Here is a 22,514-nt window from a genome sequence, read left to right on the forward strand (position 1 = left end):
TCCTTGTGTTTAGACGCTCTCTGTATGTTGTGTAAGGGGAGCCTCACCATTCCTTGTGTTTGCACACTCTCTGTATGTTATGTAGGGAGCCTCCCTATTCCTTGTGTTTGCACGCTCTCTGTGTGTTGTATAAGGGGAGCCTCACCATTCCTTGTGTTTGCACACTCTCCCAGTGTGTTGTGTAAGGCGAGCCTTTCCATTCCTTGTGTTAGCATGCTATCTGTTTGTTGTGTAAGGGGAGTGTAGGAAGTTGGCTCTGTATGTGCTATTTCAAAGTAAGGAATAGCATGCACAGAGTCCAAGGGTTCCCCTTAGAGGTAAAATAGTGGTAAAAATAGATAATACTAATGCTCTATTTTGTGGTAGTGTGGTCGAGCAGTAGGCTTATCCAAGGAGTAGTGTTAAGCATTTGTTGTACATACACATAGACAATAAATGAGGTACACACACTCAGAGACAAATCCAGCCAATAGGTTTTGTATAGAAAAATATATTTTCCTAGTTTATTTTAAGAACCACAGGTTCAAATTCTACATGTAATATCTCATTCGAAAGGTATTGCAGGTAAGTACTTTAGGAACTTTAAATCATAAAAATTGCATGTATACTTTTCAAGTTATTGACAAATAGCTGTTTTAAAAGTGGACACTTAGTGCAATTTTCACAGTTCCTGGGGGAGGTAAGTATTTGTTAGGTTAACCAGGTAAGTAAGACACTTACAGGGCTTAGTTCTTGGTCCAAGGTAGCCCACCGTTGGGGGTTCAGAGCAACCCCAAAGTCACCACACCAGCAGCTCAGGGCCGGTCAGGTGCAGAGTTCAAAGTGGTGCCCAAAACGCATAGGCTAGAATGGAGAGAAGGGGGTGCCCCGGTTCCGGTCTGCTTGCAGGTAAGTACCCGCGTCTTCGGAGGGCAGACCAGGGGGGTTTTGTAGGGCACCGGGGGGGACACAAGCCCACACAGAAATTTCACCCTCAGCAGCGCGGGGGCGGCCGGGTGCAGTGTAGAAACAAGCGTCGGGTTTGTAATGGAAGTCAATGGGAGATCTAGGGATCTCTTCAGCGCTGCAGGCAGGCAAGGGGGGGGTTCCTCGGGGAAACCTCCACTTGGTCGAGGGAGAGGGACTCCTGGGGGTCACTCCTCCAGTGAAAGTTCGGTCCTGCTGGTCCTGGGGGCTGCGGGTGCAGGGTCTCTCCCAGGTGTCGGGACTTAGGATTCAAAGAGTCGCGGTCAGGGGAAGCCTCGGGATTCCCTCTGCAGGCGGCGCTGTGGGGGCTCAGGGGGGACGGGTTTTTGTACTCACAGTCTTAGAGTAGTCCTGGGGTCCCTCCTGAGGTGTTGGATCGCCACCAGCCGAGTCGGGGTCGCCGGGTGCAGTGTTGCAAGTCTCACGCTTCTTGCGGGGAGCTTGCAGGGTTCTTTAAAGCTGCTGGAAACAAAGTTGCAGCTTTTCTTGGAGCAGGTCCGCTGTCCTCGGGAGTTTCTTGTCTTTTCGAAGCAGGGGCAGTCCTCGGAGGATGTCGAGGTCGCTGGTCCCTTTGGAAGGCGTCGCTGGAGCAGGATCTTTGGAAGGCAGGAGACAGGCCGGTGAGTTTCTGGAGCCAAGGCAGTTGTCGTCTTCTGGTCTTCCTCTGCAGGGGTTTTCAGCTAGGCAGTCCTTCTTCTTGTAGTTGCAGGAATCTAATTTTCTAGGGTTCAGGGTAGCCCTTAAATACTAAATTTAAGGGCGTGTTTAGGTCTGGGGGGTTAGTAGCCAATGGCTACTAGCCCTGAGGGTGGGTACACCCTCTTTGTGCCTCCTCCCAAGGGGAGGGGGTCACCATCCTAACCCTATTGGGGGAATCCTCCATCTGCAAGATGGAGGATTTCTAAAAGTCAGAGTCACCTCAGCTCAGGACACCTTAGGGGCTGTCCTGACTGGCCAGTGACTCCTCCTTGTTGCTTTCTTTGTTCCCTCCAGCCTTGCCGCCAAAAGTGGGGGCCGTGGCCGGAGGGGGCGGGCAACTCCACTAAGCTGGAGTGCCCTGCTGGGCTGTGACAAAGGGGTGAGCCTTTGAGGCTCACCGCCAGGTGTTACAGCTCCTGCCTGGGGGAGGTGTTAGCATCTCCACCCAGTGCAGGCTTTGTTACTGGCCTCAGAGTGACAAAGGCACTCTCCCCATGGGGCCAGCAACATGTCTCTGGTGTGGCAGGCTGCTGGAACTAGTCAGCCTACACAGACAGTCGGTTAAGTTTCAGGGGGCACCTCTAAGGTGCCCTCTGTGGTGTATTTTACAATAAAATGTACACTGGCATCAGTGTGCATTTATTGTGCTGAGAAGTTTGATACCAAACTTCCCAGTTTTCAGTGTAGCCATTATGGTGCTGTGGAGTTCGTGTTTGACAGACTCCCAGACCATATACTCTTATGGCTACCCTGCACTTACAATGTCTAAGGTTTTGTTTAGACACTGTAGGGGTACCATGCTCATGCACTGGTACCCTCACCTATGGTATAGTGCACCCTGCCTTAGGGCTATAAGGCCTGCTAGAGGGGTGGCTTACCTATACTGCATAGGCAGTGAGAGGCTGGCATGGCACCCTGAGGGGAGTGCCATGTCGACTTACTCGTTTTGTCCTCACTAGCACACACAAGCTGGCAAGCAGTGTGTCTGTGCTGAGTGAGAGGTCTCCAGGGTGGCATAAGACATGCTGCAGCCCTTAGAGACCTTCCTTGGCATCAGGGCCCTTGGTACTAGAAGTACCAGTTACAAGGGACTTATCTGGATGCCAGGGTCTGCCAATTGTGGGTACAAAAGTACAGGTTAGGGAAAGAACACTGGTGCTGGGGCCTGGTTAGCAGGCCTCAGCACACTTTCAATTGTAAACATAGCATCAGCAAAGGCAAAAAGTCAGGGGGCAACCATGCCAAGGAGGCATTTCCTTACACAACCCCCCCCCCAAACGAAAGAGAATGAGACTAACCTTTCCCAAGAGAGTCTTCATTTTCTAAGTGGAAGAACCTGGAAAGGCCATCTGCATTGGCATGGGCAGTCCCAGGTCTGTGTTCCACTATAAAGTCCATTCCCTGTAGGGAGATGGACCACCTCAACAGTTTAGGATTTTCACCTTTCATTTGCATCAGCCATTTGAGAGGTCTGTGGTCAGTTTGAACTAGGAAGTGAGTCCCAAAGAGGTATGGTCTCAGCTTCTTCAGGGACCAAACCACAGCAAAGGCCTCCCTCTCAATGGCACTCCAACGCTGCTCCCTGGGGAGTAACCTCCTGCTAATGAAAGCAACAGGCTGGTCAAGGCCATCATCATTTGTTTGGGACAAAACTGCCCCTATCCCATGTTCAGAGGCATCAGTCTGCACAATGAACTGCTTAGAATAATCTGGAGCTTTTAGAACTGGTGCTGAGCACATTGCTTGTTTCAGGGTGTCAAAGGCCTGTTGGCATTCCACAGTCCAGTTCACTTTCTTGGGCATTTTCTTGGAGGTGAGTTCAGTGAGGGCTGTCACAATGGATCCATATCCCTTCACAAACCTCCTGTAATACCCAGTCAAGCCAAGGAATGCCCTGACTTGAGTCTGGGTTTTTGGAGCTACCCAGTCCAGAATAGTCTGGATCTTGGGTTGGAGTGGCTGAACTTGGCCTCCACCTACAAGGTGTCCCAAGTAAACCACAGTTCCCTGCCCTATCTGGCATTTGGATGCCTTGATAGAGAGGCCTGCAGATTGCAGAGCCTTCAAAACCTTCTTCAGGTGGACCAGGTGATCCTGCCAGGTGGAGCTGAAGACAGCAATATCATCAAGATAAGCTGTGCTAAAGGACTCCAAGCCAGCAAGGACTTGATTCACTAACCTTTGGAAGGTGGCAGGGGCATTCTTTAAACCAAAGGGCATAACAGTAAACTGATAATGCCCATCAGGTGTGGAGAATGCTGTCTTTTCTTTTGCTCCAGGTGCCATTTTTATTTGCCAGTACCCTGCTGTCAAGTCAAAGGTACTTAGGAATTTGGCAGCACCTAATTTATCAATGAGCTCATCAGCTCTTGGAATTGGATGGGCATCTGTCTTGGTGACAGAGTTGAGCCCTCTGTAGTCCACACAAAACCTCATTTCTTTCTTCCCATCTTTGGTGTGAGGTTTGGGGACTAAGACCACTGGGCTAGCCCAGGGGCTGTCAGAGCGCTCAATCACTCCAAATTCCAGCATCTTGTGGACTTCCACCTTGATGCTTTCCTTAACATGGTCAGGTTGTCTAAAGATTTTGTTTTTGACAGGCATGCTGTCTCCTGTGTCCACATCATGGGTACACAGGTGTGTCTGACCAGGGGTTAAGGAGAAGAGTTCAGGAAACTGTTGTAGGACTCTCCTACAATCAGCTTGCTGTTGGCCAGAGAGGGTGTCTGAGTAGATCACTCCATCTACTGTGCCATCTTTTGGGTCTGATGACAGAAGATCAGGGAGAGGTTCACTCTCTGCCTCCTGATCCTCATCTGTTACCATTAATAGATTCACATCAGCCCTGTCATGGAAGAGCTTAAGGCGGTTCACATGGATCACCCTCTTGGGGCTCCTGCTTGTGCCCAGGTCCACCAGGTAGGTGACCTGACTCTTCCTCTCTAGCACTGGGTAAGGGCCACTCCATTTGTCCTGGAGTGCCCTGGGAGCCACAGGCTCCAGAACCCAGACTTTCTGCCCTGGTTGGAACTCAACCAGTGCAGCCTTTTGGTCATACCAAAACTTCTGGAGTTGTTGGCTGGCCTCAAGGTTTTTGGTTGCCTTTTCCATGTACTCTGCCATTCTAGAGCGAAGGCCAAGCACATAGTCCACTATGTCCTGTTTAGGCTCATGGAGAGGTCTCTCCCAGCCTTCTTTAACAAGAGCAAGTGGTCCCCTTACAGGATGACCAAACAGAAGTTCAAAGGGTGAGAATCCTACTCCCTTCTGTGGCACCTCTCTGTAAGCGAAAAGCAGACATGTCAAGAGGACATCCCATCTCCTTTTGAGTTTTTCTGGGAGCCCCATGATCATGCCTTTTAATGTCTTGTTGAATCTCTCAACTAAGCCATTAGTTTGTGGATGGTAGGGTGTAGTGAATTTATAAGTCACTCCACACTCATTCCACATGTGCTTTAGGTATGCTGACATGAAGTTGGTACCTCTGTCAGACACCACCTCCTTAGGGAAACCCACTCTGGTAAAAATACCAATGAGGGCCTTGGCTACTGCAGGGGCAGTAGTCGACCTAAGGGGAATAGCTTCAGGATACCTGGTAGCATGATCCACTACTACCAGGATATACAGATTTCCTGAGGCTGTGGGAGGCTCTAGTGGACCAACTATGTCCACACCCACTCTTTCAAAGGGAACCCCCACCACTGGAAGTGGAATGAGGGGGGCCTTTGGATGCCCACCTGTCTTACCACTGGCTTGACAGGTGGGGCAGGAGAGGCAAAACTCCTTAACCATGTTGGACATATTGGGCCAGTAGAAGTGGTTGACTAACCTCTCCCACGTCTTGGTTTGTCCCAAATGTCCAGCAAGGGGAATGTCATGGGCCAATGTTAGGATGAACTCTCTGAACAGCTGAGGCACTACCACTCTCCTAGTGGCACCAGGTTTGGGGTCTCTGGCCTCAGTGTACAGGAGTCCATCTTCCCAATAGACCCTATGCGTTCCATTTTTCTTGCCTTTGGACTCTTCAGCAGCTTGCTGCCTAAGGCCTTCAAGAGAGGGACAGGTTTCTTGTCCCTTACACAGCTCCTCCCTTGAGGGTCCCCCTGGGCCTAAGAGCTCAACCTGTTAAGGTTCAAGCTCCAAAGGCTCAGTTCCCTCAGAGGGCAGAACTTCTTCCTGAGAAGAGAGGTTCCCTTTCTTTTGCTGTGTTGCAGTTGGTTTCCCAACTGACTTTCCTTTCCTCTTGGTAGGCTGGGCCATTCTTCCAGACTCCAGCTCTACTTGTTCACCCTGTGCCTTGCATTGTGCTCTTGTTTTCACACACACCAGTTCAGGGATACCCAGCATTGCTGCATGGGTTTTTAGTTCTACCCCAGCCCATGCTGAGGACTCCAGGTCATTTCCAAGCAGACAGTCCACTGGGATATTTGAGGAGACCACCACCTGTTTCAGGCCCTTGACCCCTCCCCATTCTAAAGTAACCATTGCCATGGGATGTACTTTTCTCTGATTGTCAGCGTTGGTGACTGTGTAAGTTTTTCCAGTCAGGTATTGGCCAGGGGAAACCAGTTTCTCTGTCACCATGGTGACACTGGCACCTGTATCCCTCAGGCCCTCTATTCTAGTCCCATTAATTAAGAGTTGCTGTCTGTATTTTTGCATGTTAGGCGGCCAGACAGCTAGTGTGGCTAAATCCACCCCACCCTCAGAAACTAGAGTAGCTTCAGTGTGGACCCTGATTTGCTCTGGGCACACTGTTGATCCCACTTGGAGACTAGCCATACCAGTGTTACCTGGATGGGAGTTTGGAGTGGAACCTTTCTTGGGACAGGCCTTGTCTCCAGTTTGGTGTCCATGCTGTTTACAGCTATGACACCAGGCCTTTTTGGGATCAAAGTTTTTACCCTTGTACCCATTGTTTTGTGAAGAGGCTCTGGGCCCACCCTCCTGTGCAGGTTTTTGGGGGCCTGTAGAAGACTCTTTACTATTTTTAGTTTTGGTTGTCTCATCACCCTTCCCCTGGGGAGTCTTTGTGACCCCTTTCTTTTGGTCACCCCCTGTTGAAGTCTTGGACACCCTTGTCTTGACCCAATGGTCCGCCTTCTTTCCCAATTCTTGGGGAGAAATTGGTCCTAGGTCTACCAGATGCTGATGCAGTTTATCATTGAAACAATTACTTAACAGGTGTTCTTTCACAAATAAATTGTACAGCCCATCATAATTACTTACACCACTGCCTTGAATCCAACCATCTAGTGTTTTCACTGAGTAGTCAACAAAGTCAACCCAGGTCTGGCTCGAGGATTTTTGAGCCCCCCTGAACCTAATCCTGTACTCCTCAGTGGAGAATCCAAAGCCCTCAATCAGGGTACCCTTCATGAGGTCATAAGATTCTGCATCTTTTCCAGAGAGTGTGAGGAGTCTATCCCTACACTTTCCAGTGAACATTTCCCAAAGGAGAGCACCCCAGTGAGATCTGTTCACTTTTCTGGTTACACAAGCCCTCTCAAAAGCTGTGAACCACTTGGTGATGTCATCACCATCTTCAAATTTTGTCACAATCCCTTTGGGGATTTTTAACATGTCAGGAGAATCTCTGACCCTATTTATATTGCTGCCACCATTGATGGGACCTAGGCCCATCTCTTGTCTTTCCCTTTCTATGGCTAGGAGCTGTCTCTCCAAAGCCAATCTTTTGGCCATCCTGGCTAACAGGAGGTCATCTTCACTGAGAGCATCCTCAGTGATTTCAGAAATGTGGGACCCTCCTGTGAGGGACTCACTATTTCTGACTAACACAGTTGGAGACAGGACTTGAGGGGTCCTGTTCTCCCTATTTAGGACTGGAGGAGGGACATTGGCCTCCAAGTCACTAATTTCTTCCTCTGTGAGGTCATCATCAGAGGGGTTGGCTTTTTCAAACTCTGCCAACAGCTCCTGGAGCTGAATTTTGGTAGGTCTGGAGCCAATGGTTATTTTTTTGATATTACAGAGAGACCTTAGCTCCCTCATCTTAAGATGGAGGTAAGGTGTGGTGTCGAGTTCCACCACATTCATCTCTGTATCAGACATTATTTTGCTAAAAGTTGGAAGACTTTTTAAAGAATCTAAAACTGTTTCTAGAATCTAATTTCAAACTTTTAACAAACTTTTAAACTCTAAAAGACAATGCTAAACAGGGACTTAACACACAAGGCCCTAGCAGGATTTTTAAGAATTTAGAAAAATTTCAAATTGCAAAAATGAATTTCTAATGACAATTTTGGAATTTGTCGTGTGATCAGGTATTGGCTGAGTAGTCCAGCAAATGCAAAGTCTTGTACCCCACCGCTGATCCACCAATGTAGGAAGTTGGCTCTGTATGTGCTATTTCAAAGTAAGGAATAGCATGCACAGAGTCCAAGGGTTCCCCTTAGAGGTAAAATAGTGGTAAAAATAGATAATACTAATGCTCTATTTTGTGGTAGTGTGGTCGAGCAGTAGGCTTATCCAAGGAGTAGTGTTAAGCATTTGTTGTACATACACATAGACAATAAATGAGGTACACACACTCAGAGACAAATCCAGCCAATAGGTTTTGTATAGAAAAATATCTTTTCCTAGTTTATTTTAAGAACCACAGGTTCAAATTCTACATGTAATATCTCATTCGAAAGGTATTGCAGGTAAGTACTTTAGGAACTTTAAATCATAAAAATTGCATGTATACTTTTCAAGTTATTGACAAATAGCTGTTTTAAAAGTGGACACAGTGCAATTTTCACAGTTCCTGGGGGAGGTAAGTATTTGTTAGGTTAACCAGGTAAGTAAGACACTTACAGGGCTTAGTTCTTGGTCCAAGGTAGCCCACCGTTGGGGGTTCAGAGCAACCCCAAAGTCACCACACCAGCAGCTCAGGGCCGGTCAGGTGCAGAGTTCAAAGTGGTGCCCAAAACGCATAGGCTAGAATGGAGAGAAGGGGGTGCCCCGGTTCCGGTCTGCTTGCAGGTAAGTACCCGCGTCTTCGGAGGGCAGACCAGGGGGGTTTTGTAGGGCACCGGGGGGGACACAAGCCCACACAGAAATTTCACCCTCAGCAGCGCGGGGGCGGCCGGGTGCAGTGTAGAAACAAGCGTCGGGTTTGTAATGGAAGTCAATGGGAGATCTAGGGATCTCTTCAGCGCTGCAGGCAGGCAAGGGGGGGGTTCCTCGGGGAAACCTCCACTTGGTCGAGGGAGAGGGACTCCTGGGGGTCACTCCTCCAGTGAAAGTTCGGTCCTGCTGGTCCTGGGGGCTGCGGGTGCAGGGTCTCTCCCAGGTGTCGGGACTTAGGATTCAAAGAGTCGCGGTCAGGGGAAGCCTCGGGATTCCCTCTGCAGGCGGCGCTGTGGGGGCTCAGGGGGGACGGGTTTTTGTACTCACAGTCTTAGAGTAGTCCTGGGGTCCCTCCTGAGGTGTTGGATCGCCACCAGCCGAGTCGGGGTCGCCGGGTGCAGTGTTGCAAGTCTCACGCTTCTTGCGGGGAGCTTGCAGGGTTCTTTAAAGCTGCTGGAAACAAAGTTGCAGCTTTTCTTGGAGCAGGTCCGCTGTCCTCGGGAGTTTCTTGTCTTTTCGAAGCAGGGGCAGTCCTCGGAGGATGTCGAGGTCGCTGGTCCCTTTGGAAGGCGTCGCTGGAGCAGGATCTTTGGAAGGCAGGAGACAGGCCGGTGAGTTTCTGGAGCCAAGGCAGTTGTCGTCTTCTGGTCTTCCTCTGCAGGGGTTTTCAGCTAGGCAGTCCTTCTTCTTGTAGTTGCAGGAATCTAATTTTCTAGGGTTCAGGGTAGCCCTTAAATACTAAATTTAAGGGCGTGTTTAGGTCTGGGGGGTTAGTAGCCAATGGCTACTAGCCCTGAGGGTGGGTACACCCTCTTTGTGCCTCCTCCCAAGGGGAGGGGGTCACCATCCTAACCCTATTGGGGGAATCCTCCATCTGCAAGATGGAGGATTTCTAAAAGTCAGAGTCACCTCAGCTCAGGACACCTTAGGGGCTGTCCTGACTGGCCAGTGACTCCTCCTTGTTGCTTTCTTTGTTCCCTCCAGCCTTGCCGCCAAAAGTGGGGGCCGTGGCCGGAGGGGGCGGGCAACTCCACTAAGCTGGAGTGCCCTGCTGGGCTGTGACAAAGGGGTGAGCCTTTGAGGCTCACCGCCAGGTGTTACAGCTCCTGCCTGGGGGAGGTGTTAGCATCTCCACCCAGTGCAGGCTTTGTTACTGGCCTCAGAGTGACAAAGGCACTCTCCCCATGGGGCCAGCAACATGTCTCTGGTGTGGCAGGCTGCTGGAACTAGTCAGCCTACACAGACAGTCGGTTAAGTTTCAGGGGGCACCTCTAAGGTGCCCTCTGTGGTGTATTTTACAATAAAATGTACACTGGCATCAGTGTGCATTTATTGTGCTGAGAAGTTTGATACCAAACTTCCCAGTTTTCAGTGTAGCCATTATGGTGCTGTGGAGTTCGTGTTTGACAGACTCCCAGACCATATACTCTTATGGCTACCCTGCACTTACAATGTCTAAGGTTTTGTTTAGACACTGTAGGGGTACCATGCTCATGCACTGGTACCCTCACCTATGGTATAGTGCACCCTGCCTTAGGGCTGTAAGGCCTGCTAGAGGGGTGGCTTACCTATACTGCATAGGCAGTGAGAGGCTGGCATGGCACCCTGAGGGGAGTGCCATGTCGACTTACTCGTTTTGTCCTCACTAGCACACACAAGCTGGCAAGCAGTGTGTCTGTGCTGAGTGAGAGGTCTCCAGGGTGGCATAAGACATGCTGCAGCCCTTAGAGACCTTCCTTGGCATCAGGGCCCTTGGTACTAGAAGTACCAGTTACAAGGGACTTATCTGGATGCCAGGGTCTGCCAATTGTGGGTACAAAAGTACAGGTTAGGGAAAGAACACTGGTGCTGGGGCCTGGTTAGCAGGCCTCAGCACACTTTCAATTGTAAACATAGCATCAGCAAAGGCAAAAAGTCAGGGGGCAACCATGCCAAGGAGGCATTTCCTTACAGGGAGCGTCACCATTCCTTGTGTTTGCACGCTCTCTGTATGTTGTGTAAGGGAAGCCTTCTCATTCCTTGTGTTTGCACGCTCGCTGTATGTTGTGTATGGGGAGCCTCCCCTTTCCTTGTGTTTGCACACTCTGCATATGTTGTGTAAGGGGAGCCTCACCATTGCTTGTGTTTGCACACTCTCTGTATGTTGTGTAAGAGGAGCCTCCCATTTCCTTGTGTTTGCACGCTCTCTGTATGTTGTGTAAGGGGACCCTCCCCATTCCTTGTGTTTGCACACTCTCTGTATGTTGTGTGAAGGGAGTCTCCCCATTCCTTGTGTTCGCACACTCTCCCAGAGTGTTGTGTAAGGGGACTCTCCACATTCCTTGTGTTTGCATGCTCTTTGTATGTTGTGTGAAGGGGATCCTCACTGTTCTTGTATTTGCCCACTGTATGTTGAGTAAGGGGAGCCTCACCTTTCCTTGTGTTTGCACCCTCTCTGTACATTGCGTATGGGGTCACTCCCCATTCCTTGTGTTTGCACACTCTCTGTGTGTTGTGTAAGGGAAGCCTCCCCTTTCCTTGTGTTTGCACGCTCTCTCTGTATGTTGTGTATGGGGAGCCTTCTCATTCCTTGTGTTTGCACGCTCTATGTACGTTGTGTAAGGGGAGTCTCCCCAATCCTTGTGTTTGAACGCTCTATGTACGTTGTGTAAGGGGAGCCTCCCCATTCCTTGTGTTTGCACGCTCTCTGTATGATCTGTAAGGGGAGCTCCACCAATCCTTGTGTTTGCACGCTCTCTGTATGTTGTGTAAGGAGAATCTCCCCATTCCATGTGTTTGCACACTCTCTGTATGTTGTGTAAGGGGAGCTTTCTCATTCTTTGTGTTTGCACGCTCTCATTATGTTGTGTAAGGAGATCCTCCCCATTCCTTGTTTTTGCACGCTCTATGTACGTTGTGTAAGAGGAGCCTCCCCATTCCTTGTGTTTGCACACTCTCTGTATGTTGTGTAAGGGGAGCTTTCTCATTCTTTGTGTTTGCACGCTCTCATTATGTTGTGTAAGGAGATCCTCCCCATTCCTTGTGTTTGCACGCTCTCTGTATGTTGTCTTAGGGGAGCCTCCCCATTCTTTGTGTTTGCACTCTCTCTGTACGTAGTGTAAGGAGGGGTCTCCCCAATCCTTCTGTTTGCACACTCTCTGTATGTTGTGTAGGGGAGTCTCCCCTTTCCTTGTGTTTGCACGCTCCCTATATGTTGTGTAAGGGGATCCTCTCCATTCCTTGTGTTTGCACGCTCCCTGTATGTTGTGTAAGGGGAGCCTCACCTTTCCTTGGGTTTGCACACTGCATATGTTGTGTAATATTCATTGTTTGTGTTTGCACACTCTTTGTATGTTGTGTAAGAGGAGCCTCCCATTTCCTTGTGTTTGCACGCTCTCTGTATGTTGTGTAAGGGGACCCTCCCCATTCCTTGTGTTCGCACACTCTCCCAGTGTGTTGTGTAAGGGGACCCTCCCCATTCCTTGTGTTTGCATGCTCTTTGTATGTTGTGTGAAGGGGATCCTCACTATTCTTGTATTTGCCCACTGTATGTTGTGTAAGGGGAGCCTCACCATTGCTTGTGTTTGCACACTCTCTGTTGTGTAAAGGGATTGTCCCCCTGGGTTGTGTCCTCGCCTTCTCTGTGTTGTCTTTCTTTGGAATGTTCCGTCACTGACCCTCTTCCTCTTCCTTTCAAGGGTTCCCTCGGATTCCCAGGATTCCCTGGGACGAATGGAGAGAAAGGTGCAAGGGTAAGTTTATCCTCATAGACCTTGTGAGATCTTGTGTTGAGCTAACTGGTATTTTGTCCCAACCACTGTAGTGAGTAAGCTGTAGAGGCTGAAATAAAGTAGGGTGTTGGTAGAGATAGTGATGAAGGGATAGCAGAAACATCTTCAGGGATAGCACAAAGGCAGGGGATGGGACAGATGTGGTCAGGACCAGACTTGGATTCCAAGCCGGCCCCACACAGGGAAACCTACAGTCTGATGTAGAACCTTCAGTGGTCTGGAGATTCTGCTGATGTTCACTGGGGACCTCTGATGGCCACGGAGAACATTTAGTAGTTGTGCTTTCTCGCCTGTATCTGAGTCTAGAACCCTCCTGTGTGAGTGCAGGCATCTGTCTAGAGCTAGAATTCTGTCATCCCTTCTCCTGTCTCTTACTGAACCTCTACGGCACCTTCTGATCCAGAGCGTGGACAACCTGTATAGCCTGTATTTGAGTCTAGAACCGTCCCAGGTGAGTGCAGGCATCTGTCTACAGCCAGAGCTCTCCCAGCCCTGTTCGTGTCTCACAATGAACCTCTACAGCACCTACTGCTCCAGAGCGTGGAGAACCTGTATAGCCTGTATCTGAGTCTAGAACCCTCCATTGTGAGTGCAGCCATCTGTCTAGAGCTAGAGTTCTGTCATCCCTTCTCCTGTCTCACACTGAACCTCTACAGCACCTACTGCTCCAGAGCGTGGAGAACCTGTATAGCCTGTATCTGAGTCTAGAACCCTCCATTGTGAGTGCAGGCATCTGTCTAGAGCTAGAGTTCTGTCATTCCTTCTCCTGTCTCACACTGAACCTCTACTGCACCTTCTGCTCCAGAGTGTGGAAAACCTGTATAGCCTGAACCTGAGTCTAGAACCCTCCATTGTGAGTGCAGGCATCTGTCTAGAGCTAGAGTTCTGTCATCCCCTCTCCTGTCTCACACTGAACCTCTACGGCACCTTCTACTCCAGAGCATGGAGAACCTGTATAGCCTGTACCTGAGTCTAGAACCCTGAGATGTGAGTGCGGGCATCTGTCTACAGCTAGAGTTCTCTCAGCCCTGCTGTTGTCTCCCACTGAACCTCTACGGCACCTTCTGCTCTAGCACGTGGAGAACCTGTATAGCCTGTATCTGAGTCTAGAACCCTCCATTGTGAGTGCAGGCATCTGTCTAGAGCTAGAGTTCTGTCATCCCGTCTCCTGTCTCACACTGAACCTCTACAGCACCTTCTTCTCCAGAGTGTGGAGAAACTGTATAGCCTGTATCTGAGTCTAGAACCCTCCTGTGTGAGTGCAGGCATCTATCTACGGCTAGAGTTTTCTCAGCCCTGCTCTTGTCTCACACTGAACCTCCATGGCACCTACTGCTCCAGAGCGTGGAGAACCTGTATAGCCTGTACCTCAGTCTAGAACCCTCCTGTGTGAGTGCAGGCATCTCTCTACAGCTAGAGTTCTCTCAGCCCTGCTCTTGTCTCACACTGACCCCCTGCAGCACCTTCTGCTCCAGAGCGTGGAGAACCTGTATAGCCTGTATCTGAGTCTAGAACCCTCCTGTGTGAGTGCAGGCATCTCTCTACAGCTAGAGTTCTCTCAGCCCTGCTGTTGTCTCACACTGAACCTCTACAGCACCTACTGCTCCAGAGCACGGAGAACGTGTATAGTCTATATCTGAGTCCAGAACCCTACCGTGTGAGTGCAGGCATCTGTCTACAGCTAGAGTTCTCTCAGCCCTGCTCTTGTCTCACACTGAACCTCTATAGATCTAGAGTGTGGAGAAAACCCTGCAGCCACGTTTCACTATGCGTTAGCATGTGCTGAGCAATGTGAGTCTTCTGTTAGCTGATAACACCCCTACACGTGCTGCTCAGGTGCTGTGCACATCTCATGCTCAGTAGCGGTGCACTTCTTTCACTGAGAAGCAATGCATTTTTCCTGCTGAGGAGCTGTGCACATTTTCCGCTTCTCCTGCTGAGGAGCTGCGCACTTCTGTTTAGAAGCTGTGCACTCTTATGCCTCCCATACTCAGAAGCTGTTTACTTCTCCCTCCCAGTAGCTGGGCATTTCTTCTGCTTCTTCTGATCAGCAGCTGTGTACGTCTTCTTCTCAGAAGCTGTACACTTCTCTTGCTCTGGAGCTGTGCACATCTTCTCAGAAGCTGTGCACTTCTCCTTTGAAGCTGTGCATTTCTCCTACATATGAGCTGTGCACTTCTGCCTATGAGATGTGCACTTCTCCTCTGCAGAAACTGTACACCTCTGCTGAGCAGAGATGTGCACTTCCGCTCTTGAGCTGTACACTTCTGCTCATGAGCCATGCATTCCTCCTAATCATCAGCTGTGCACCTCTCTTGTTCAGGAGCAGTGTAACTCACAAGCAGAGAAGCTGTGACTTTTCCTGGTTAGCAGCTATGAGCTTCTTCTGCTTAGGAACTGTGCTCTTTTTCTTCTCTGGAGCTGTGCACTTCCCTTACTTGTAAACTGTGTGCTACTGCTCACGAGCTGTGCAGTTCTGTATATGAGATGTGCACTTCTGCTTCTCATGAGCTGTTTACGTCTCCTCTTCAAGAGATGTGCAGTACTCCTGCTCAGGAGTTGAGCCTGTCTTCTGCTCGAGAGCTACGTGCTCCTTCTATTCAAGAGGTGCACACTTCATCTGCTGATGAGTGTGCACTTCTCCTTCTCAAGAGCTATGCACTTCTACTGCTCAGGGTCTGCGTGCAGTTACTCATGAGCTGTGCACTTCTATGTATGAGATGTTCACATCTGTTCAGGAGCTGCAGACTTCTCCTGCTCGGGAACTGTGCGCAGCTGCTCGGGAACTGTGCACTTCTATGTATGAGATGTTCACATCTGTTCAGAAGCTGCACGCTCATCCTGCTCTTCAGCTGTGTACTTCTCAGGAGCTGCTGCACTTCTCCTATGAATGAGCTGTTCACCTCTCCTGTTCAGGAGTTGTGTTCTTCTCCTGGTCAAGAGCTGTATTCTTCCCCTGCTCAAGAGCTGTGTGCTTCTTCAGTTCAGGAGCTGTGCATTTCGTGTGCTGAGTAGATGTGCTGTTCTCCTGCTCAGGAGCTGTACACTTCTCTATCAGAGGAGCTGTGCTGTTCTCCTGCACTTGAGCTGTGCAGGTCTCCTGCTGAAGAGCTGTGTTTTTCTCCTGTTCAAGAGCTGTGTTTTTCCTCTGCTCAAGAGCTGTTTGCTTCCATTGCTGAGGAGCTCTGCTGTTCTCCTGCTCATGAGCTGTGCACTTCTCATGCTGGGATCTGTGTTTTTCTCCTGCTCATGAGCTGTGCACTTCTCATGCTGGGATCTGTGTTTTTCTCCTGCTCATGAGCTGTGCACTTCTCATGCTGGGAGCTGTGTTTTTCTCCTGCTCCTGAGCCGTGCACTTCTCATGCTGAGGAGCTGTGTTTTTCTCCAGCTCATGAGCTGTGCACTTCTCATGCTGGGAGCTGTGTTTTTCTCCTGCTCATGAGCTGTGCACTTCTCATGCTGGGAGCTGTGTTTTTCTCCTGCTTATGAGCTGTGCACTTCTCATGCTGGGAGCTGTGTTTTTCTCCTGCTCATGAGCTGTGCACTTCTCATGCTTGGAGCTGTGTTTTTCTCCTGCTCGTGAGCTGTGCACTTTTCTAGTAGGGGAACTGCCCACTTCTGTCTCTTCTGCTTCTGATCAGTGTGGTGCCTAGGTGGCAGTTGCCCCCGGCCCTTCCTTTCTAGGTAAATAAAGACATTTGTTGATCACCTAGGAGAACAGAGTTTAATCGATTAGAAAGGAGATCAGAAGTTGGTTGATCATGAAGGAGGTCAGAGGTTGGTTGATCACAAGGGAGAGCAGAGGTTAGTTGATCACGAAGGAGGTCAGAGGTTGGTTGATCACGAAGGAGGTCAGAGGTTGGTTGATCACAAGGGAGATGTGAGTTTTGTTGATCACGAAGGAGATCAGAAGTTGGTTGATCATGAAGGAGTTCAGAGGTTGGTTGATCATGGAGGAGGTCAGAGGTTAGTTGATCGCTGAGGAGATCAGCGGTTGGCTATGACCTTTTCGGTCAGTGGTCCTGAGTGGACCAGGTCTGCATAACCTCCTGGCTTCTCCTGATTGGTTCATTTTAACTGTCTGCTCTGATGTGACATGTGATGTTTTCTCTTTTCCTCTTGCAGGGTTTGTCTGGGAAAGCCGGACCCAGAGGCGAACGAGGACCAACGGTACGTGTGAAATGGAACCCAAAGGCCCTGCCGAGGGCTACCCATGGTGCACTGCAGCCTCGCTGCTTCAGCCATCAACAGTGCGTCCGGATCTAAGGCTTAACAATTAGGGGGACTATGGGGGAGGAGAACGCTGAGGTGATCAGAGAGAGTGATTAGGATTTGGAGGTGAAGCGTTAGAGGCCTGAGGGTCACAAGCGGGCCCTAGACCTCAGAGAGGATGACGAAGATATGGAGGTGAGGAGTTAGAAGTCTGTAGGTCACAAGCGGGCCCTTGACCCCAGAGAAGATAACGAGGGGAGGAAAGGCGTTAGAGATCCATAGGTCTGAAGTGGGCCCTAGACATCACATGGTTGGCGGGGATTAGGAGGGGAGACATTAGAGGTCCATAGGTCCCCAGCAGGCCCTAGACATCGGAGAGGATGACGAGGACTGGGCAGTAAGGCGATAGGGGTCCATAGATCCAAAGAGGCCCACAGATGGTGAATAGTGGGAGGTCTTTGGTCCTAAACCCACTCAGTACCATCGGATTGTAGCCTAACGTCACCCAGGATCTTCTGTAAGTGAAATATAGATACAACCAAATCCAGCCTCAGTAAGTGAAAACATTTCCTACAATGGCCAGCTTAGGCTTGGTCTAACAAATTAAGACAGAGATCCATTTATCAGTGGCTTGTATTGAATCCAGGTGAATGGGCAGTGATTGGTGGCTTGTATAGATCCACTGTTGGTTCGACACATATTGTATGAGATCAGGGTGAACTGACCAATGATCAGAGGCTTGTAGGGGTGTGGGCTCTGTCTCAACTGGCCAATAGACAAGAGACTCCATTGATTGGAGAAGAATGAACATCAGTCAAGGGTTTGGTATGGCCCTTCCGTAGGCTTAGCAGCGATAAATTATTTCTACTGATTCAAGGTACGCCAGTTAATAATTGATACCTTTCATTAGGTTTGGGTAGATTGATCAAAGGTTAAGGGATATGTATGAGGGACAGTAGATCACTCAGGAAGTAATCGAGGGCCTTGCTTTGGTATTATGCTGGAACCAACAATGACCGACAGTGTGCATTAGAGTTCAATAGATTGATTGACGGTAAAGGGGGTGTATGAGCTAAGGACAGATTAGCCAATGTTTGAGGGGCTGGTATGGGATCTAGTTGGATCCACCTGTGATGTCAGGGCTTCTACAGATCCTGGTTTGAAAACCCAGTGATGGAGATGCCTATGTTAGCTGTGTGTGGACGGGATGTGTTTGATGGCTTGTGTGGGCTGAAGGTAGGTTGGCCAGTTGTGGTGACACTCATGATTAGTTTTACTCTGTGTTTCATTGTCTGTCTGTTGATCCCCTCTCTAGGGTCCAAGAGGTCAACGTGGAACAAGAGGGGCCACCGGAAAGCTGGGCGCTAAGGTCAGTGTTGTTGGATTACTGTGAGGGTGCCATCCCCTGTGACCAGGTGCCCTCTGATGCTGCCCTCCTGTGCATGGGTTCTTCCTCCCTCCCACTCGTATTCTATCTCTTCTCTCGTCACCTCTTCTTTCTCTCACCCTAACCTTGTCTACCCGTGAGTGAACGAGTAAGTGAGCGTGATCCCATGTCTACCCCCACCGCGGCAGTCCCTGTCCGTGGAGTGAGTCCTCAGACTGCAGGGAGAAGGAAGAGACACCTGCATTAGTCTCTCACTTAAAAAATACGTACCCGATTTTGATGATCTTAGTATCAAAAATATTATAAAAATCTGAAGTATTTTTGTAAATTGGTCTCGAGTTATTCTTTTGAGTGTGTGTCTTGCTTTATTGATGCTGTGAGTACAACAAATGTTTTGCACTTCTCCAAGATTAGCCTAACTGCTCGACCAAGCTACCATAAACATTAGAGCTTTAGGTGGTCTAGTTTGTACCTCTGTAAACCAACGTGTGGTTGCCCTGACTCTCTGCACAGTGTGTCTAGCTTTGCACACTACATAGAGAGCCAGCCTCCTACAGTGCCCTGCACGAAAGATCACTCAGTTTGTAAAGTAAGGTGGAGTGGTCACTGTATGAAAGATCATTCTGTCTGTGTAGTAAGGTGGAGTGGTGCACTGCACGGAAGATCACTCATTCTGTGTAGTAAGGTGGAGTGGTGCACTGCATGAAAGGTCATTCAGTCTGTGCAGTAAGGTGGAGTGATGCACTGCATGAAAGATCACTCAGTCCGTGTAGTAAGGTGGAATGATGCACTGCATGAAAGATCACTCATACTGTGTAGTAATACCATAGGTGATCTCTTTATATGTTGGCAGGGGTTGCAGTCTTCATGGTTTTGGCAGGGGTTGCAGTTTCTTCATGTTGTTGACGGGGGTGCAGTCCCACCATGATGTTGGCAGATGTTGCAGTCTCTTCATGGTTTTGGCAGGGATTGTGGCCTCTTCATGCTGTTGGAAGGGGTTGCATTCTCTCCATGGTATTGGCAGAGGTTGCTGTCTCTTTATAGTGTTGCTAGAGGTTGAAGTCTCTTCATGGTGTTTGCAGGGGTTGCTCTCTTCATGCTGTTGGTGGGATTACAATCTCTTCATGGTGTTGGCAGGGGTTTGCAGTCCCCTCATACTGCTGACATGGGTTGCAGTCTCTTCATACTGTTGGCAGGGGTTGAAGCCTCGCCATTGTATTGGCAGCACTACAGTCTCATGCTGTTGGCAGGGGTTGCAGTCTCTTCATTGTATTGGCAGGGTTGCAGTCTCTTCATACTGTTGGCAGGGGTTGCAGTGTATTCAGGGTGCTGGCAGGGGTTGCAGTCTGATAGTGTTGGCAGGGTTTTAAAATCTCTTCATGCTGTTGGCAGGGGTTTGAAGTCTCTTCATGCTGTTAGCAGGGGTTGCAGTCTTTTTATGGTGTTGGCAGGGGTTTGAAGTCCCCTCATACTGTTGGCAGGTTTTGCAGCCTCTTCATGCCTTTGGCAGGGGTTTCAGTTTCCCCATGGTATTCACAGAGGTTGCAGTCTCTTCATGCTGTTGGCATGGATTGCAGTCTCTTCATGGTGTTGGCAGGGGTTTACTATCCCCTCATACTGTTGGCAAAGGGTTGCAGTCCCCTCATACTGCTGGCAGCAGTTGCAGCCTCTTTATAGTGTTGGCGGGGTTGCAGTCTCTTCATGGTGTTGTCAGGGGTTGCAGACTCTTTATGCTGTTGGCAGAGGCTGCAGTCTCTCCACACTGTTGACAAGGGTTTACAGTCCCTTCATACTGCTGGCATAGGTTGCAGCCTCTTCATGCTATTGACCGGTGTTGCAGTGTCTTCATGGTATTGGCAGGGGTTTCAGTTTCTTCTTTCTGTTGGCAGAGGTAGCAGTCTCTTCATGGTGTTGGCAGGGGTTGGAGTCTGTTTTCACTGCTGATACAGGTTGCAGTCTCTTTATACTGTTAGCAGGGGTTGCATTCTCTTCATGCTGTTGGCAGGACTTACAGACTCCATGGTGTTGGCAGGGGTTGGAGTCTCTTCATGGTGTTGAAAGGGGTTGCAGCCTCTTCATGCTTTTGGCAAGGATTGTTGTCTGTCCATGGTGTTGGCAGGGGTTGCAGTCTCTTCATGCTGTTGGCACAGGTTGCAGTTTCTTCATGCTGTTTGCAGGGCTATCGGTCTTTATGGTGTTGGCAGGGGTTTCAGTCTCTTTATGCTGTTGGCAGGACTTGCAGTTTCTCCATGGATTTGGCAGTAGTTCCAGTCTCTTCATGGTGTTGGCGGGGGTTGCAGTCACTCTCACTCCATGCTGTTGGCAGGGGTTCCAGTTTATTCATGGTGTGGCAGGGGTTGCAGTCTTTCCATGGTGTTGTCAGAGGTTGCAGTCTCTTCATGCTGTTGACAGGGGTTGCAGTCTCTTCTTGCTGTTTGCAGGGGTTGCAGTCTCTCCCTGGTATTGGCATGGGTTGTAGTCTCTTCATGCTGTTGGTAGGGGTTGCAATCTCCATGGTGTTAGCAGGGGTTGCAGTCTCCATGGTGTTGGCAGGGGTTGCAGTCTTTCTATGGTGTTGGAAGGGCTTTACAGCCTCTCCATGGCGTAGGCACGTCTCCTCATAGTGATGGCAGAGGTTGATATTACTCCATGGCGTTGGCACAGTTTACAGTCTCTTCATGGTGTTGGCAGGGGTTGCAGTCACTCCAGCTTATTGGCAGGGGTTGCAGTCTTTTCATGCTGTTGGCAGGGGTTGCAGTCTCTGCATGCTGTTGGCAGGGGTTGCAGTCTCTTCATGGTGTTGGCAGGGGTTGCAGTCTTTTCATGCAGTTGGTAGGGGTTGCAGTCTCTCTGTCGTGGTTGCAGGGGTTGCATTCTCTTCATGCTGTTGGCAGGGATTGCAGTCTCAATGGTGTTGGTAGGGGTTGCAGTCTCCATGGTTTTGAAAGAAGTTGCAGTCTCTCCATGGTGTTGGAAGGGGTTTAAAGTCCCCTCATAATGCTGGCAGGGGTTGCAGCCTCTGCATGCTGTTGTCAGGGGTTGCAGTCCCTCCATGGTATTGGCAGGTATTGTAGTGTCTTCATGGTGTGAGCGTAGGTTGCAGTCTCTTCATGCTGTTGGCAGGGGTTACAGTCTCTTCATGTTGTTGGCAGGGGTTGCAGTCTCTCCATGTTATTGGCAGGCATTGCAGTGTCTTCATGGTGTTGGCAGAGGTTGAGGTCTTTTTATGCTGTTGACATGGGATGCAGTCTCTTCAGGCTGTTGGCGGGGGTTACAGTCTCTTCAGTTTATTGGCTGGGGTTTCAGTCTTTTCATGCTGTTGGCAGGGGTTGGAGTCCCCTCATAATGCTGGCAGGGGTTGCAGCCTATTCATTCTGTTGGCAGGGGTTGCAGTCTATCCATGTTATTGGCAGGCATTGCAGTGTCTTCATGGTGTTGTCAGAGGTTGCAGTCTTTTTATGCTGTTGACATGGGGTGCAGTCTCTTCAGGCTGTTGGCAGGGGTTGCAGTCTCTCCAGTTTATTGGCAGGGGTTTCAGTCTTTTCATGCTGTTGGCAGGGGTTGCGGTCCCTGCATGGGGTTGGCAGGGGTTGCAGTCTCTTCATGCAGTTGGTAGCGGTCGCAGCCTCTCTATGGTGTTGGCAGGGGTTGCATTCTCTTCATGCTGTTGACAGAGGTTGCAGTCTCCATGGTGTTGGAAGGAAGTTTACAGTCCCCTCATAATGCTGGCAGGGCTTGCAGCTTCTTCATGTTGTTGGCCGGGGTTGCAGTCTCTCCATGGTATTTGCAGGCATTGCAGTGTCTTCATGGTGTTGGCAGAGGCTGCAGTCTCTTCATGCTGTTAGCAGGGGTTGCAGTCTCTTCATGGTGTTGGCAGGGGCTACAGTCTCCTTTTACTGCTGGTACAGGTGTCATTCTATTTATACTGTTGGCAGAGGTTGCAGTCTCCATGGTGTTGGCAGCGGTTGGAGTCGCTTCATGGTGCTGGGAGGGGTTGCAGTCTCTTCATGGTATTGGCAGGGGTTGCCGTCGCTTCATGCTTTTGGCAGGGGGTGCAATCTCTCCATGGTGTTGGCAGAGGTTGCAGTCTCTTTATGGTGTTGGCAGGGGTTGCAATCTCTCCATGCTGTTTTCAGATCTCGCAGTCTCTATGTTGTTGGCATGTGTTGCAGTCTCTTTATAGTGTTGCCAGGGGTTGCAGTGTCTTCTTGATGTTGGCAGGGATTCCAGTCTCTTCATGCTGTTGGCAGGGCTTGCAGTCTCTCCATGGTGTTGGCAGGGGTCCAGTTTCTTCATTGTGTTGCCAGGGGTTGCAGTCTTTCCATTGTGTTGGCAAAGGTTGCAGTCTGTTCATGGTGCTGACAGGGGTTGCAGTCTCTTCATGCTATTGGCAGGACTTGCAGTCT

The 22,514-nt window shown here is 49.8% G+C and overlaps 1 protein-coding gene across 7 annotated transcripts in view; it reads left to right on the forward strand.

Annotated features, from left to right (window-relative positions):
- The window catches only part of COL11A2 (collagen type XI alpha 2 chain), a 285,676-nt gene that overhangs the window by 169,540 nt on the left and 93,622 nt on the right, over positions 1 to 22,514 (forward strand). For all 7 annotated transcript variants that reach the window (XM_069241904.1, XM_069241899.1, XM_069241897.1 and 4 more), the window contains 3 exons: positions 12,417 to 12,470; positions 16,635 to 16,679; positions 18,037 to 18,090. In XM_069241904.1, the coding sequence (XP_069098005.1) occupies positions 12,417 to 12,470; positions 16,635 to 16,679; positions 18,037 to 18,090 (153 nt within the window). The remainder of the gene's footprint in view (positions 1 to 12,416; positions 12,471 to 16,634; positions 16,680 to 18,036; positions 18,091 to 22,514) is intronic.

This window comes from Pleurodeles waltl, chromosome 6, assembly GCF_031143425.1.
Source record: "Pleurodeles waltl isolate 20211129_DDA chromosome 6, aPleWal1.hap1.20221129, whole genome shotgun sequence".
In the NCBI taxonomy this organism is placed as follows: domain Eukaryota; kingdom Metazoa; phylum Chordata; class Amphibia; order Caudata; family Salamandridae; genus Pleurodeles; species Pleurodeles waltl.